Source organism: Hypomesus nipponensis, chromosome 20 (genome assembly GCF_054491055.1).
Source record: "Hypomesus nipponensis isolate SF chromosome 20, ASM5449105v1, whole genome shotgun sequence".
Taxonomy (NCBI): domain Eukaryota; kingdom Metazoa; phylum Chordata; class Actinopteri; order Osmeriformes; family Osmeridae; genus Hypomesus; species Hypomesus nipponensis.
Window position 1 is genome coordinate 11,022,501 of NC_140380.1, and position 15,000 is coordinate 11,037,500.

At 49.5% G+C, this 15,000-nt stretch overlaps 1 protein-coding gene across 4 annotated transcripts in view; it reads right to left on the bottom strand.

Annotated features, from left to right (window-relative positions):
• cadm1a (cell adhesion molecule 1a) overlaps window positions 1-15,000 on the bottom strand; it is a 212,177-nt gene that overhangs the window by 59,670 nt on the left and 137,507 nt on the right. For 3 of the 4 annotated variants that reach the window (XM_084684117.1, XM_084684116.1, XM_084684114.1), the window contains exon 2: window positions 2,595-2,612. The exons of the other annotated variant lie outside the window; for it this stretch is intronic. In XM_084684117.1, the coding sequence (XP_084540243.1) occupies window positions 2,595-2,612 (18 nt within the window). The remainder of the gene's footprint in view (window positions 1-2,594; window positions 2,613-15,000) is intronic. 4 annotated transcript variants of the gene reach the window in all.

A 15,000-nucleotide genomic window follows, 5' to 3' on the forward strand; every position in this document is an offset into this window, starting at 1 on the left:
ACGCCGGGTTCTAGGCGATAAAGCGCCTTGTGGTTTTTATGTAAGATGGACAGTGATTTTACAGTGGGTCTTTGGGGGTGTGGGAGGGGAGGGGAGGGAGGGCAGTGGGTGGTTTGAAGGGGAGATTTTCTTTGCTGACAGTGTGTTGTGAAGGCCACTGTATCCCAGGCGGAGCAGCCTTCCCCGGCCACGAATCCGTGAAGGACTGGGCTCTCTTAACAAGGGCTGGGTCCCATCCAATCCCCCTTGGGGGCATCTTACGCGGCTCAATTGTAATTTATATAGGTATAAATATCCGGTGCCACCATTAATAAGTGGATCGGAAGGGAGGCTTGGAGGGAGAGTTAGCAACGGAAGGAAAGAAAAAAAAAAACATCGGGCCAGCTGCCAAGCCTGCTGTGTTTTTAGTGAACGCTACTTCAACACTGGCTCAGCGGTTTCTGGGGTGATAGAGAGAGAGAGAGAGAGAGAGAGAGAGAGAGAGAAAGAGAGAGAGAGAGAGAGAGAGAGAGAGAGAGAGAGAGAGAGAGAGAGAGAAAGAAAGAGAGAGGGGAGGGAGCATGTGTGTGTGTGTGTGTGTGTGTGTGCTTTGATATTGAAGCGTTAATCGTCTGTGCCGCAGTAAAGGCCTTTGACGTCTCTCCAAGCTGTCTACAACCGACTGGCCGCAGTCTGTGTTTTAACGTGTCATACATCACTCGCTACAGGCCAACTGCCCAAATCCGGTTTGTCGGAAAGTGTGCCCTTCATCCAGACCACAGGAGGGCTACTAGAAAGATGCACTGAGCTTTTTTGAGTCCAAAAACCAAATGTATTATTTAGCTCTTTAAACTGATTAAAAACAGTGACTGAAAGTAAGAATCAGAAAGTTCCAGAGGAAGAGCAGGATGTACTGAGAGTGATACTGAGCGCCGCATTCAAATGACACAACTCAAGTTACGCTTTACATCTTCTACTTTGGTCGCGGCTTCTAAAAGGTTATAATTGTTTTAGATTTTCAGTGGCTAAAAGCACAGAGCTCATAGACATTATTTCATTTGAGCTATTTTCTGATTAATGCACCAGCTTTATGGTTTCAAGAAAATAAGGACTCTTGCCTTCTCTGTTTGTAACCTATAACTGTATCCTTCATACATTAGTTGACCCGTCATACATTAGTCAGCATCCATTAGGGATTAGAGAATAAAAACTGAAATAAAATGTTACGCAAAGCAGGAACACAAAGGTTGTGCCTGAGTAGATCTGAGTAGTGTTCCTCTGTCTATGAGAGACATGTCCGTGATAATAATTGACGGCCTTTTCCAAACACGAGCGGGTTGGGTGGTAGATGTAAGACTTGTACAGGTTTGCTCTACATCAGTTTCAGAGAGGCTGAAAGATGCTGCTCAAAGCCAGATGTGGGACTTTGGAAAATGCTATAATAAAGACACGTCATCACGGTGTACTCATTTATCAGACGCTTTTATCCAAAGCAACGTAGGCCACGGGAGGGATCTGAACCTGTAATTTCCTGACCTAGAGTCAAAAGCTCTAACCACCGAGCTGCACCTCTTAACAAATACATTATGCACAGACACACGACACTGACAACAAGACTGAGGAGGAGAAGGCGATAAGGAGGAGATGAGGAGCAGAGGAGTAAGAGGTGAGGAGGAGATGAGGAGGTGAGGAGGAGAAGAAGAGTAGATGAGGAGGAGTAGATGAGGAGGAGGAGGTGATGAGGTCAGTAGGAGTTGTGACTCCCAGCTCCTAATTCCTCCTGGCAGGAGGAAGATGAGGAAGAGGAAGATGAAGAAACGACAGATGCTGATTGGCTTGTGCTCCAGATGTCCACGCTAGCGCACCACATCTACACCACCCTACCACTTATCTGTGTAAATGCTAACATAGTATGCTACTTCATACTAGGACGGTAGCTTAGTCCGCTCATCCATACTAGAAGGCTACCTTAGTCTGGTAGTCCATACTAGGATGAGAAAAGAGAGAGAGAGAGAAAGAGAGAGAGAGAGAGAGAGAGAGAGAGAGAGAGAGAGAGAGAGAGAGAGAGATATGCTAGTGTGAGAAGAGCCTGATATGGAGAGGGCAGTGTGATATAGTTAGTATGCAGCACAGAGACATAAGAAGCTGAGAGGCGCCATTCTGGAAAGGCAAGAAATGAAGACTGCTATGGGAGAGAACACGCACCAGAGAGAGAGACAGAGGGAGAGACAGAGAGGATAGAGAGAGAGAGACAGTGGAGAGAGAGAGAGAGAGACAGACAGAGAGGATAGAGAGAGAGAGAGAGACAGAGAGGATAGAGAGAGAGAGAGGGAGTGAGGATAGAGAGAGAGAGTGGAGAGAGAGAGAGAGAGAGAGAGAGGATAGAGAGAGAGAGAGACAGTGGAGAGAGGGAGAGAGCATAGAAAGAGAGAGACAGAGAGAGAGACAGAGGGAGAGAGAAAAAGGAGAGAGACAGAGAGGAGAGAGACAGAAAGAGAGAGTAGAGTGAGGGAAAGACAGACAGAGAGACAGACAGAAAGAGAGAGAGAGAGACAGAGTGGGTGAGGTAAAGAGAGAGAGAAGTGAGTGAGATGGGTAAAAGAGGGAGGGCATACCTGGGTACTGTGCAGCTCCTGTTTGACGGAGAGGAAAGAGGGAAGAGAAGAGAGAAGCGTTAGCATTAAGCCCCATTCCCTGAAGATTAACAGCCTCAACCAATCAGAGCAGAATAGATGGCACACAAGTGTAGCATATTTGGGGGCCAATGGAGAAAGGAGGGAAAGTGCAGTTAAGAATAGTTCTGTCTGGAGAGAGGTTAAATTATTCTAATTTCAATCATTAAACAAATTACATTTTGTATCACAATGTTCATCACAATGTTCAGTAAAACACATGTATAACCGACCGGTGAAACCCAAAGTCTTGTGACCCCGACCCACAGAATCATATCAGTTCAATCAAAATCTTCACTTTGTGTTTCTTAATGCAAACACATCAATGGCAGCGTTCCAGAGGTCTTCAATCCGGTTGTGTCTCCACAACTGTCATTCCCTTCAGCAGATGAGCAATGTTTCCCATAATGCTGTTCACCTGGCACCCATATGCATCTTTCAAATCCGTTTGGAATCCAAGTGACTGTTGGGATTTTAGCTTTGAGGCAGGTTTTGATTTGATTAGAAACCCCATTTTTCTCTTTAACATGTTGCCAAATTTCAATCATGGTGAAATACAAATTATCAATTTGTGGAGAGGGAGAGTGTAGGAGAGAGAGAGAGTAGGAGAGAGAGAGAGTGTAGAAGAGAGAGAGAGAGAGAGTGTAGGAGAGAGAGAGAGTGTAGAAGAGAGAGAGAGTAGAAGAGAGAAAGAGAGTGTAGGAGAGAGAGAGTAGGAGAGAGAGAGAGTGTAGAAGAGAGAGAGAGAGTGTAGGAGAGAGAGAGAGTAGGAGAGAGAGAGAGTGTAGAAGAGAGAGAAAGAGTGTAGGAGAGAGAGAGAGTGTAGGAGAGTGTGAGTAGGAGAGAGTGTGAGAGAGAGTAGAAGAGAGAAAGCGAGTGTAGGAGAAAGAGAGAGAGAGAGAGAGAGAGAGAGAGAGAGAGAGAGAGAGAGAGAGAGAGAGAGAGAGAGAGAGAGAGAGAGAGAGAGAGAGTAGAAGAGAGAAAGCGAGTGTAGGAGAGAAAGTCACGGTTTTTCCGTCTTCAGAGAAAAAGTGGCACTGGAATAGAATTCCAGTGTGATGAGTGAACTGCTCAGAGGATATCTTCCATCTCTTTTTCCAACATCCTGAGAGACAGGTTATCTCCTGAGTGCCACACAGATGCATCTAAATAGAATCATATCGGATTTGGTCTGGAGTTTGTCAGCAGCTTGCACCGTTTTCATGACAAATCACCTGTGCGGCCTGACTATTTACTACTGAGATTGTTTGGGAGTGTGTTCTTCATGCACACACACAGACACACAAACGATCATATGTAAACCGAAGTGGAGTGCACCAACCCTGGAAACAATTACCAGTTGTCCTCTGCCCATGTATTACAGTCATAAGAGTGATGAGCCACGATGAGACAGAGAGAGGGAGAGACAGAGGGGAGAGATAGAGAGGGAGAGATAGAGAGGGAGAGAGAGGGGAGAGATAGAGAGGGAGAGATAGAGAGGGAGAGAGAGGGGAGAGATAGAGAGGGAGAGAGAGGGGAGAGATAGAGAGGGAGAGAGAGGGGAGAGATAGAGAGGGGAGGAGAGAGGGAGGGGAAGAGGGAGGGGGGATAGAGAGGGGAGAAGAGAGAGAGAGAGAGAGAGAGAGAGGGAGAGAGAGGGGAGAGATAGAGAGGGGAGGAGAGAGGGAGGGGAAGAGGGAGGGGGGATAGAGAGGGGAGAGAGAGAGAGAGAGAGAGAGAGAGAGAGAGAGAGAGGGAGAGAGAGAGAGAGAGAGAGAGAGAGAGAGAGAGAGGGAGGAGAGAGAAAGAGAGAGAGAGAGAGAGAGAGAGAGAGAGAGAGAGAGGGAGGGGAGTAGAGAGAGGGAGGAGAGAGAGAGAGCGAGAGAGAGAGAGAGAGAGAGAGAGAGAGAGAGAGAGAGAGAGAGAGAGAGACAGAGAGAGAGACAGAGAGAGAGAGAGAGACAGAGAGAGAGGGAGGAGATAGAAACACAACAAAAGAGCCCCAGAACAGGAAGGTGGAGCTGGAGGGTTTCCTCACAGGAGAGACTGAGACCAAACTGGGTTAAAACATCTCTGTGTGACTCTGCTGCCCCCTAGCACAGCTGTGAGGGGGGCTGGGCACCCCTCCACCCTCCGCCCTCCACCTCTCCACCTTCCGCCCTCCACCTCTCCACCCTCCACCTCTCCACCCTCCGCCCTCCACCTCTCTACCTCCCACCTCTCCACCTCCCACCTCTCCACCCTCCACCTCTCTACCCCTTCACCCCTCCACCTCTCCACCCTCCACCTCTCTACCCCTCCACCTCTCCACCCTCCACCTCTCCACCCTCCGCCCTCCACCTCTCCACCCTCCGCCCTCCACCTCTCTACCCTCCGCCCTCCACCTCTCCACCCTCCACCTCTCTACCCTCCGCCCTCCACCTCTCTACCTCCCACCTCTCCACCTCCCACCTCCCACCTCTCCACCCCTCCACCCTCCACCTCTCTACCCCTTCACCCCTCCACCTCTCCACCATCGACCTCTCTACCCCTCCACCTCTCCACCCCTCCACCCTCTACCTATCTATCCCTCCACTCCTCCACCCTCCACCTCTCTACCTCTTCACCCCTCTACCTCTCCACCCTCCACCTCTCCACCCTCTACCTCTCCACCCTCCACCTCTCTACCCCTTCACCTCTCCACCCTCCACCTCTCTACCCCTTCACCTCTCCACCCTCCACCTCTCTCCACCCTCCACCTCTCTACCCCTTCACCTCTCCACCCTCCACCTCTCTCCACCTCTCCACCCTCCACCTCTCTACCTCTTCACCCCTCTACCTCTCCACCCTCCACCTCTCTACCCCTTCACCTCTCCACCCTCCACCTCTCCACCCTCCACCTCTCTACCCCTTCACCCATCCACCTCTCCACCCTCCACCTCTCTACCTCTTCAACCCTCTACCTCTCCACCCTCCACCTCTCCACCTTCCACCATCCACCTCTCCACCCTCCACCTCTCCACCCTTCACCTCTTCACCTCTCTACCTTTCCACCCTCCACCTCTCCACCTCCCACCTCTCCACCCTCCACCTCTCCACCCTCCACCTCTCCACCCTCCACCTCTCTACCTCTTCAACCCTCTACCTCTCCACCCTCCACCTCTCCACCTTCCACCATCCACCTCTCCACCCTCCACCTCTCCACCCTTCACCTCTTCACCTCTCCACCTCTCCACCTCTCCACCTCTCCACCCTCCTCCTCTCCACCTCCCACCTCTCTACCTCTCCACCCTCCACCTCTCTCTGTCTGTATGAACCATCCACCTCCCCAACCCAGGCCTAACCATCTCAGAGACATGGCTGATCTCTATCTTTCCATTTTCCTCTGACTCATCCCCACCCTATTTATTGTGCACGCACTCATGCACACACACACGTGCACCCAGGCAGGTGCCGCACAACATTCTGACACATCCCATCTCGTTCACGGTCCCTTGAACCAGCAGCAAGCTGGAGTCAGCGACTCCACTTCGGTTAGGACCTGTCAGCCAATCAAAAACTGGCACGTAATTTAATAGACAAACACACACATACTGTAAATACACACACACACACACACATACAAATGCCATTCATTTGCACACGCAAAAGCACATTGTAGTCAAAGTTGAGAAGTAACAGCATTAACATGTTGATTAAAACTGCCATATCCTGCCTAAGGGCCATGAAATTGGACATGATGAGTGTGCCGCATTAAAAAGTAATTATCAATACGGCTCCTATTGTCTTTTTTACGAGCCGCTGCGTTGAATAAGAGATGAAGCTGGAGTTACGAGATCTCCACGCGGCGCGGCTCTCTTCTGTCTGCGAATTCATACACCCCACCGAGCAATTCTGGAGAAAATGTAGTTTGATTGTGGAGTGAGGATATTTGAAATGAGGAAGAAAAAAAAACATAAAACAACAAGCTTTGGAGGATTCTGGTTCCCACGTCCTTCCTATCACAGAGACACATACCCTATCTCTCTTCTCTCTCCCTCTCTCTTCTCTTTCACTCTCTATCTTTCTTTTTCTCTGTCTGTATTTTTGTGAGGAGAATATAGAACAGGCTATCCTCTCCATGCATCCCTCCCCTTCCCCCTCCCCCTCCCTCTCCCTCTCTCCCTCTCCCTCTCCCTCTCCCTTTCCCTCTCTCCGTATCTCTCTCCCTCCCTCTCCCTCTCCCCCCCTCCCTCTCCCTCTCTCCCCCTCCCTCTCTCCCCCTCCCTCTCCCTCTCCCCCTCCCTCTCCCTCTCCCTCTCCCCCTCCCTCTCCCTCTCTCCGTATCTCTCTCCCTCCCTCTCTCTCTCTCTCCCCCTCCCTCTCCCTCTCTCCCTCTCCCTCTCCCTTTCCCTCTCTCCGTATCTCTCTCCCTCCCTCTCCCTCTCCCCCCCTCCCTCTCCCTCTCTCCCCCTCCCTCTCTCCCCCTCCCTCTCCCTCTCCCCCTCCCTCTCCCTCTCCCTCTCCCTCTCCCCCTCCCTCTCCCTCTCTCCGTATCTCTCTCCCTCCCTCTCTCTCTCTCTCTCCCCCCTCCCTCTCCCTCTCTCTCTCCCTCTCTCTCTCCCTCTCCCTCTCCGTATCTCTCTCCCTCCCTCTCCCCCTCTCTCTCCCCCTCTCTCCCAGTGACAGGGCTACCTGCTGATCCTGATCCTCTCTCTCTATTTGCCAGTCGCTCTGGAGAGAGGGGGGAGAGAGGGGGGAGGGAGGTCTTAACAGCTGTCTGCAGGACTGCGATTAGACGCCCACACTGTCACACTGATAAGCCTGGTGGTGATGGGAAAATCCCCCCCCCACCTGGTGTCCCAGTGTGACCTGGGAGCAGGAGGAGGAGGAGGAAGAAGAGGGAGGAAGAGGAGGAAGAACAGGGAGGAGGAGGAGGAGGAGGAGGAGGAGGAGGAAGAAGAGGGAGGAGGAGGAGGAAGAAGAGGGAGGAGGGAGGAGGAAGAAGAGGGAGGAGGGAGGAGGAAGAAGAGGGAGGAGGAGGAGGAAGAAGAGGGAGGAGGAGGAGGAAGAAGAGGGAAGAAGAAGAGGGAGGATGGAAGTCAACGCCACTGCAGACGTGGGCGGGGGAAGCAGGAGAAAAACCTGGCAACCCGAAATTGGTTTAACAGTGTTCACTCCAAACCTGGCAACCCGATACTGGTTAAAGAGCCACTTCACCCCAAATGAACAGGAGGAAACAGGTTCATTCAACAGACTTTACGTCATTCTTTCCCAAACAATGGTGTCTCTCATGGCTTTAAAGGCTCTTAATCTGACCCTGGGGATCAACGTGCGGCCTTTGTCTCTCTTCTATAGATGAACAGACTTACTGGGCCTAAACCCTCTGCCTCCATCTACAAATACAACAAGATGATGAGGCTTTTATCCACTAAGCAAACAAGGAGGCATGGGGCCAGTGAGTTTGACACTGATGATCTACACTTTGGTTTCTGTTCTAGACATCTCGGTTCGTGCATCAACCAAAGAACATCCGATTAGGAGTGCGCTGACCTAATCACCAACAACGCCAAAAAAAGAATAAAGAAAATGCATGCGAACTAAACATAGAATATGTCATGTTCCTGTTTTATCTCTTCAGGTTTAACACCACCAACATTTTGCCTGAGACGGCCTTTTGATAGCTAACAAAGTGCGCAAAATGATTTTGTTCCTGTATGGTGCTCCAGGAAGTGGTGAGGGGAAGATTGAACACATTAACACAGAAGTACATTCTAGTCTCCGCTGAAGTGTCCTTCACTAAGCTGAAAGCTCCCATCATTCAAAACTAAAAAAGTGTTTCCATTCATGGAGAACAAGGACAGGAATCCGTGCTTCGCCAAGTCAAGAGCGTGTCAGTTTCCGTTCAGCGGGAAAAAAAACGACTCACAAATACTTCCATTTTATACTGAGAAACTATGGCGGAATGCTAAACTGATGTCAGCCATTTTTTGTCATCAGCACGTTCAATGGTTGATGTTGCAGTTCAACAAAAACAAAGCAACTTCGCATGGCGCAAATTATTTCTCTCTAATGCTCGAAGCATGCAAAATAATTAAGGAAACTGGCCGCTATCACAACGTGCTTTCGTTTTTCACCCCGTTATGTGGTTAATGGTAGAATATTAGCAGTTTTCCACTGGCAATAATAGCTTTTTGTTTTGAATTAGTAGTGGTGTTTCAAGGCTGGATCAAGACGAACAACAAAAACAAGACATTTCTACTGTAAGGGACAAACATGTTTTCTTTGTGCAACAGCTGAAACTGTATTTTGCTCTTCGCCTACCTGTCGTCAAGGGTTACGACAGTCTTGGAAAAACACACAGCATCAAATAGACCAGAAATCTACTCCACACCCTCCACTGACAGAGAAAAAAAGGGGTCTTTGACAATACCAAGATCTATCTGTGCTTCTCCACAAACAAGTGGGACACCCTTCCCCTTCCTCACTCTCTCCCCCTCTTCCCCACCCAATTCCTTTTTGCTTTTGACTTAAGACAATGAACAGGTCTTTCCACGTGTATCAGATGTTGTGGGCCTGAAGCATGGAGTCATGCAGCAGGGAGAGCTGGTTATGTCCAGCAGAGAGTCATTCAGGAGGGAGCGCTGGTTATGTCCAGCAGAGAGTCATTCAGGAGGGAGCGCTGGTTATGTTCAGCAGAGAGTCATTCAGGAGGGAGCGCTGGTTATGTCCAGCAGAGAGTCATTCAGGAGGGAGCGCTGGTTATGTTCAGCAGAGAGTCATTCAGGAGGGAGCGCTGGTTATGTCCAGCAGAGAGTCATTCAGGAGGGAGCGCTGGTTATGTCCAGCAGAGAGTCATTCAGGAGGGAGCGCTGGTTATGTCCAGCAGAGAGTCATTCAGGAGGGAGCGCTGGTTATGTCCAGCAGAGAGTCATTCAGGAGGGAGCGCTGGTTATGTCCAGCAGGGGCCGACAGCAACGTCTGCTCCCCTGATTTGGGAGGTGAGGCTTCTTCTACCGCAGCCCTCCATTGCTGCGTCCTCTCTCCTGACTCTGAGGCTGGTTGGCCCCCAGACGTCATCGCAGGCCTCCAGGGAACGAGCTGGCTACTGCCTGCCCTCAGTTTGGGTTTCTGTTCACTGTGCTTCGTCTAATACCTCTCCATATCTCTCCATGTCACTCTCTCTCTCAATCTCCCACTGCCAGCACACACACACACTCTCCATATCCGTTTTTCCCGAATGCAATTCTTCACGTTTTCTGTACTCCGTCATCAAAACCTCTATCCCTCTTCCTGTCCCTGGCTCTCCTCCTGCTGACTCCCCTCCTCCCTCTTTCCTCTCCTCTTCTGCTCCCTCTTTCCCCTCCTCCCTCTTTCCCCTCCTCCCTCTCCTCCCCTCCTCCCTCTTTCCTCCCCTCCTCCCTCTTTCCTCCCCTCCTCCCTCTTTCCTCCCCTCCTCCCTCTTTCCTCTCCTCCTCCCTATTTGCTCTCCTCTCCTCCTCCCTATTTCCTCTCCTCCTCCCTCTTTCCCCTCTTCTCCTCCTCCCCCTTTCCCATCCTCTAATGCTCTCTCTCTCTCTCTCTCTCTGTCAGTCTGTCCAGAGTAGCGTATGATTGAATCTGCAGGGAACGCATGAGCAGGAACAAGCCGAGGCAGTCAGCTGCAATGTGTGTATTCACAGGATGTACAGTAGGATAAACAGTCAAATCATGAAAGAGGGTTAGGGGAGAGAGTGTGTGAGTGTGTGTGTGTGTGTGTGTGCGTGTGCACACGTGTGTGTGTGTGAAACAAGGCAAAAGAGAAGCCGCATGCTTGCCAAGCACACATTGAGCTGTTTTCTTACTGCGCTCTAACAGAGGAGAGATGGTCTCCTCTTCCACAGCAGCGAGTCTCTCTTCATCAGCTCCTCCCCTCCACAGCTCTGCCGAGGAGCAGGACACTGTCACACTACCGGGATCCATTTGAGAACCCATTTCTTTGAAAAGCACCTTGTTGAATTAGTGTTTAATGGCATTCAGAGAGTCTGTATGGGTAAAATGATGCTTGCTAGGCAGATAGTGATGGTGGTGGTGTGTGTGTGTGTGTGTGTGTGCGTATGTGTGGTACTGGGAAGGTTCTCTGGTTGATTGATAGGTAAACAACCGTGAATATATTTTATAGACTGTTTGGCTTTTAATTGCCAGATAAAACCTGCTCATTAGCAGGGGAGGAATGGTGAGGGGGGGGGGGGGGGTGATGGGGGGGGTTTGACTCTCCATCCCCCAGTCCCGGTCCCAGATGGGACGGCAGGCTGTCTCTCTGCCTCTTGTCCCCCTCTGAGAATCTTCTAGAGGTACAGCAGTTCATGACTCGGCCAAATTCCTTACTGCAGAAGCGTTTACAGGAAGAGAAGGACGGGGGGGGGGGGTGGTAAAAAGGAAAAAAAGAATGCAGTCTCTCTCTTCATCGTGCTGACATCGGCAAAGAGACAGCATAAATAGTTCATAAACACCCAATTACCTCCCAAACTGAGCTGGAGAGATGGGAGCTTTGACCAATTAGGGGTCTGGGTTCAGAACCGGGAAGGAAGGAGGGGAGGAACTTCCACTTTTATGTGATAAAGGGGGAGAAGAAGAAGAAGAAGAAGAAGAAGAAGAGGCGGTGTGATGTCATAGGCCCCAATAACGTCCTCTTCTACCTTCATGTCAGGATAAAAGCCCTAACGTCCTTTGAGTAAACCCCACAGGACTTCACATGCATCGCTAACATTTTCTATCCTTGAGGACTACACAAAACCCTCCCATAGGCTTGAAGGCTGCGGTTCTCTTTCTCTCTCTACCTCTCTACCTCCCTCCCTTCCTCCCTCTCTCACACGCACACTCACTCACTCACTCACTCACTCTCTCCTTCTCTCACACGCACACTCACTCACTCTCTCTCTCCCTCTCTCATAAGCACTCTCACTCTCTCCCTCTCTCACACGCACACTCACTCTCTGTCATTCTCTCTCTCTCTCTAACTCTCTCTCTCTCTCTCTCTCTCTCTCTCTCTCTCTCTCTCTCTCTCTACATCTCAGCTCCCTCCCTTTCAAAGGTCCTCCTCAGTCGAGGGAGAGGTGGCTGAAGAGAAAGAGAGAGAGACAGAGAGAGAGAGAGAGAGTGAGAGACAGAGTGTGTGAGAGAGAGTCAAAGAGACAGAGAGAGAGTCACTGCAGTGTTGCTGCTGTTGAAAGTGGGGCAGCTCCCTCTTAGAGGAGCCGTCATTCATCACAGTGCAGCCCTGCCTCTGTCTGCCTCCACTGTGAGTCACACGAGGCTCAAGCCCTTTACCTCGGAGCACTGGGGCTCATGGATGAGGCAGTCATCCTCTAACCCTTGGGACAGACGTCCACAAAAAAAAAAAAAAAAAAATGAAATCTAATAAAAGTCTTAGGCACATTTTAACTTGTTTTTTCTTTAGTACAGCAAATATGCTTTAGGAAAAAATGAAATGAAAAGACTAAACTAATATTTAAGCAAAATTGCACTTTCATGCTGCTGCACAAATACAGAAGACAATAAAATAGAGACAATATTCAGGTAAACAATCTTTGGTACCTAAGGCTTCTACACAGTAATGTGTATATATATATATATATATATATATATATATATATATATATATATACACATAGTCGAAGGCCATTTCTAATCTCGTCCTTCTCGTCCACCATGCTGGACTTAAGCAGCCTGTGGTTTGGCGTGGTGCCACAGTGACACACAGAGTGGATTAGAAAACTGAGGAAACGATCCTGCCAGACTGCAGCTGCTGCAACCAGCGCTTCAGAGGAGCCTGTTGCTGCTGTAGACTTCAGACTAAACCAAGCGCTGTCACTCAGTGTTGTGTCGTGCTGACTTATTCAAAGCGTGAGGAGAGCAGATATTGATGGGTGGAACATTGCACTGTTCTGGGGGCTTTGGGGATTGCAGGCTGTTGTAAAAGTGTGAGCAAACTGTATTTGCACCCTGTGTGTGTGTGTGTGAGTGTTTGTGTGTGTGTGTGCATGTATGTTTATACGTGTGTGTGTGTGTGTGTGTGCATGTGTGTGTGTGTGTGTGAGAGCTGTATGGGTGGGGGGGTACTAGAACGACACACACCAACACACATCACACATCACTTCAAAATGGCAGCCTTGAGAGAAGATGGGGGCTTTTGTCTGCCATGCTCTAATTGAGGCAAATCCTCGAGGACTGGTCAGAATAATGTCGCCCTCTTTGGCTTAATTAGCTTATTCCCCTTGAGAGTTGGTATCCCGCACACCCAAAGGCACCATCCTGGTTTCAGGCAACAAAAAACAGCATTCTTTTTAGAAGCACTTCAATTAATGCACCTTGTAACTCGGCCAAAAAAGAAATAATTATGAAAATAACTCATTACAGGAGGTAAGTAACTGCTTCAGACACCGCAGACGGCATGACGACAGCTGTTGTCATGACGAATGACTCTGTCACGCGGCGCTGTTAAGACAAGCTGCGGAAGCTACCAGGATTAGCGGTCGAGAACAATTCTGGCCCCTTGGCACCCTTGTGATCTTTTCAAAACGACGCGGCCAAGATGAGAATCTGTCGAGGACGACACAGGCCTCAGGCCTCCGCCCACTTCAACGCCGTCCAATACCGCAGAAGCAGATCTCACAGCTGCCACCAATCAACAGCAGGCTGTGAACCCCCCACCACCACCACCTCCCTCCACACCCCCCTCCGCCCCTCAAACTGTGCACCTGCCATGCTGGCATATTACACCCTCCCCATAATTCAATTTAACACTCAATCCCATTCTGGCCGGCACCCGTCACTGGTCCACTGGCAAAAACAGCCGTATCGGGAAACTGATTGAGGAGAAGAGGAGGAGAAGAGGAGGAGGAGGAGAGGAGGAGGAGAGGAGGAGGAGGAGGAGAGGAGGAGGAGGAGAGGAGGTGAGGAGAGGTGGAGGAGGAGAGGAGAGGAGGAGGAGGAGAGGAAGACAGGAGAGGAGGTGAGGAGGTGAGGACAGAGAGCTGGGACTAACCTTGTTAAGAGTTCATACACATCCCTGCAAACAATGTCCCACTTTAAGACCCTCAACATCATTGGAAAATAGATTCAAAAGGAGGAAAGTCAATATCATACACACACTCACACAGCAACAGTGTGTCTAAGGGCCTTCTTACAAAGGTATTAAGATTGGATGGAGAGAAAGAGCTCAGTGATAATTGTTGCTGTTGTTTCGTAGTGTGTGTGTGTGTGTGTGTGAGTGAGGAGGCCCAGGGCAGCCTCTCTGAAGCGGCGTGCCGACTCCTAAAGAACAACCTGACTGACAAACTAAAGAACAACCTGACTGACAAACTAAAGAACAACCTGACTGACAAACTAAAGAACAACCTGACTGACAAACTAAAGAACAACCTGACTGACAAACTAAAGAACAACCTGACTGACAAACTAAAGAACAACCTGACTGACAAACTAAAGAACAACCTGACTGACAAACTAAAGAACAACCTGACTGACAAACTAAAGAACAACCTGACTGACAAACTAAAGATGATTGTAATTGGTAAGAAGCCACTTGTGTCTGGTGGCAGAACAATCTCCCTGTCTAAAAGGAAAGATGTTTGAGGTCAGTAAATCCTGGTTGTCTGGATATTTGGGGGATTTTGTTCCCACTCACGCACGCTGGATAAACTTTGGGTTGGGTGTAGGGGTCTAGCTTTAAAAAAACTATTGCTACTTCATTGCCACCTCAAGTTATGAAGACAACTTTTGCTTCACTGGGCAAAGTACTAATGCTCTAATGACGAGTAACTAATCCACTGATCTACTGGGACTGGCAAAGGGCTTAGCAATGGATATCACTCAAGACAACCCAATCAATGATTTAGATGGCTATCCTACTTAAGCCACAACGTTGCTTGTTTATTGAGAAAAAATGTTTCATTCAAGAGGTGACTGAGCTTTCCTTGAAGATCTGTTAATAAGGAACTCCACAAGAGCTTCATGTCACCAGGAGAAGCTTCTCAGTGGAAAATATGCTGTGGACTGAACACTCGAGGCTTTTTGAGAATTCTCCCTGGCCCCTGTTGTTCCTCATGAAGGTTTCTTCTATTTTTCCCTCCTCCTTGTCCTAGGAGGTTTTCCTTGTCTTCCTGGTGGGTTTAGGTGCAGCCTGGTGGGCACACGTGAAGCCCTCTGTGACACTGCTTGTAAAAAAAAGTCTGTACAAATACAATTTGATTTGACTTGATATGGTTGGGCCATTCCTCCAACAGTGGAATGGGTCAGAACATTTCTCCTTTCAGCATCTAGACCACCTGGCACCTGGCTCTCCAGAAACCCCTCGAAGGAGACATTTACCTCCTCCTTCTCATCCTTTTTTCCCATTTCCTGCCCCTCTTCAGCACCTGTTCCCCAGCCA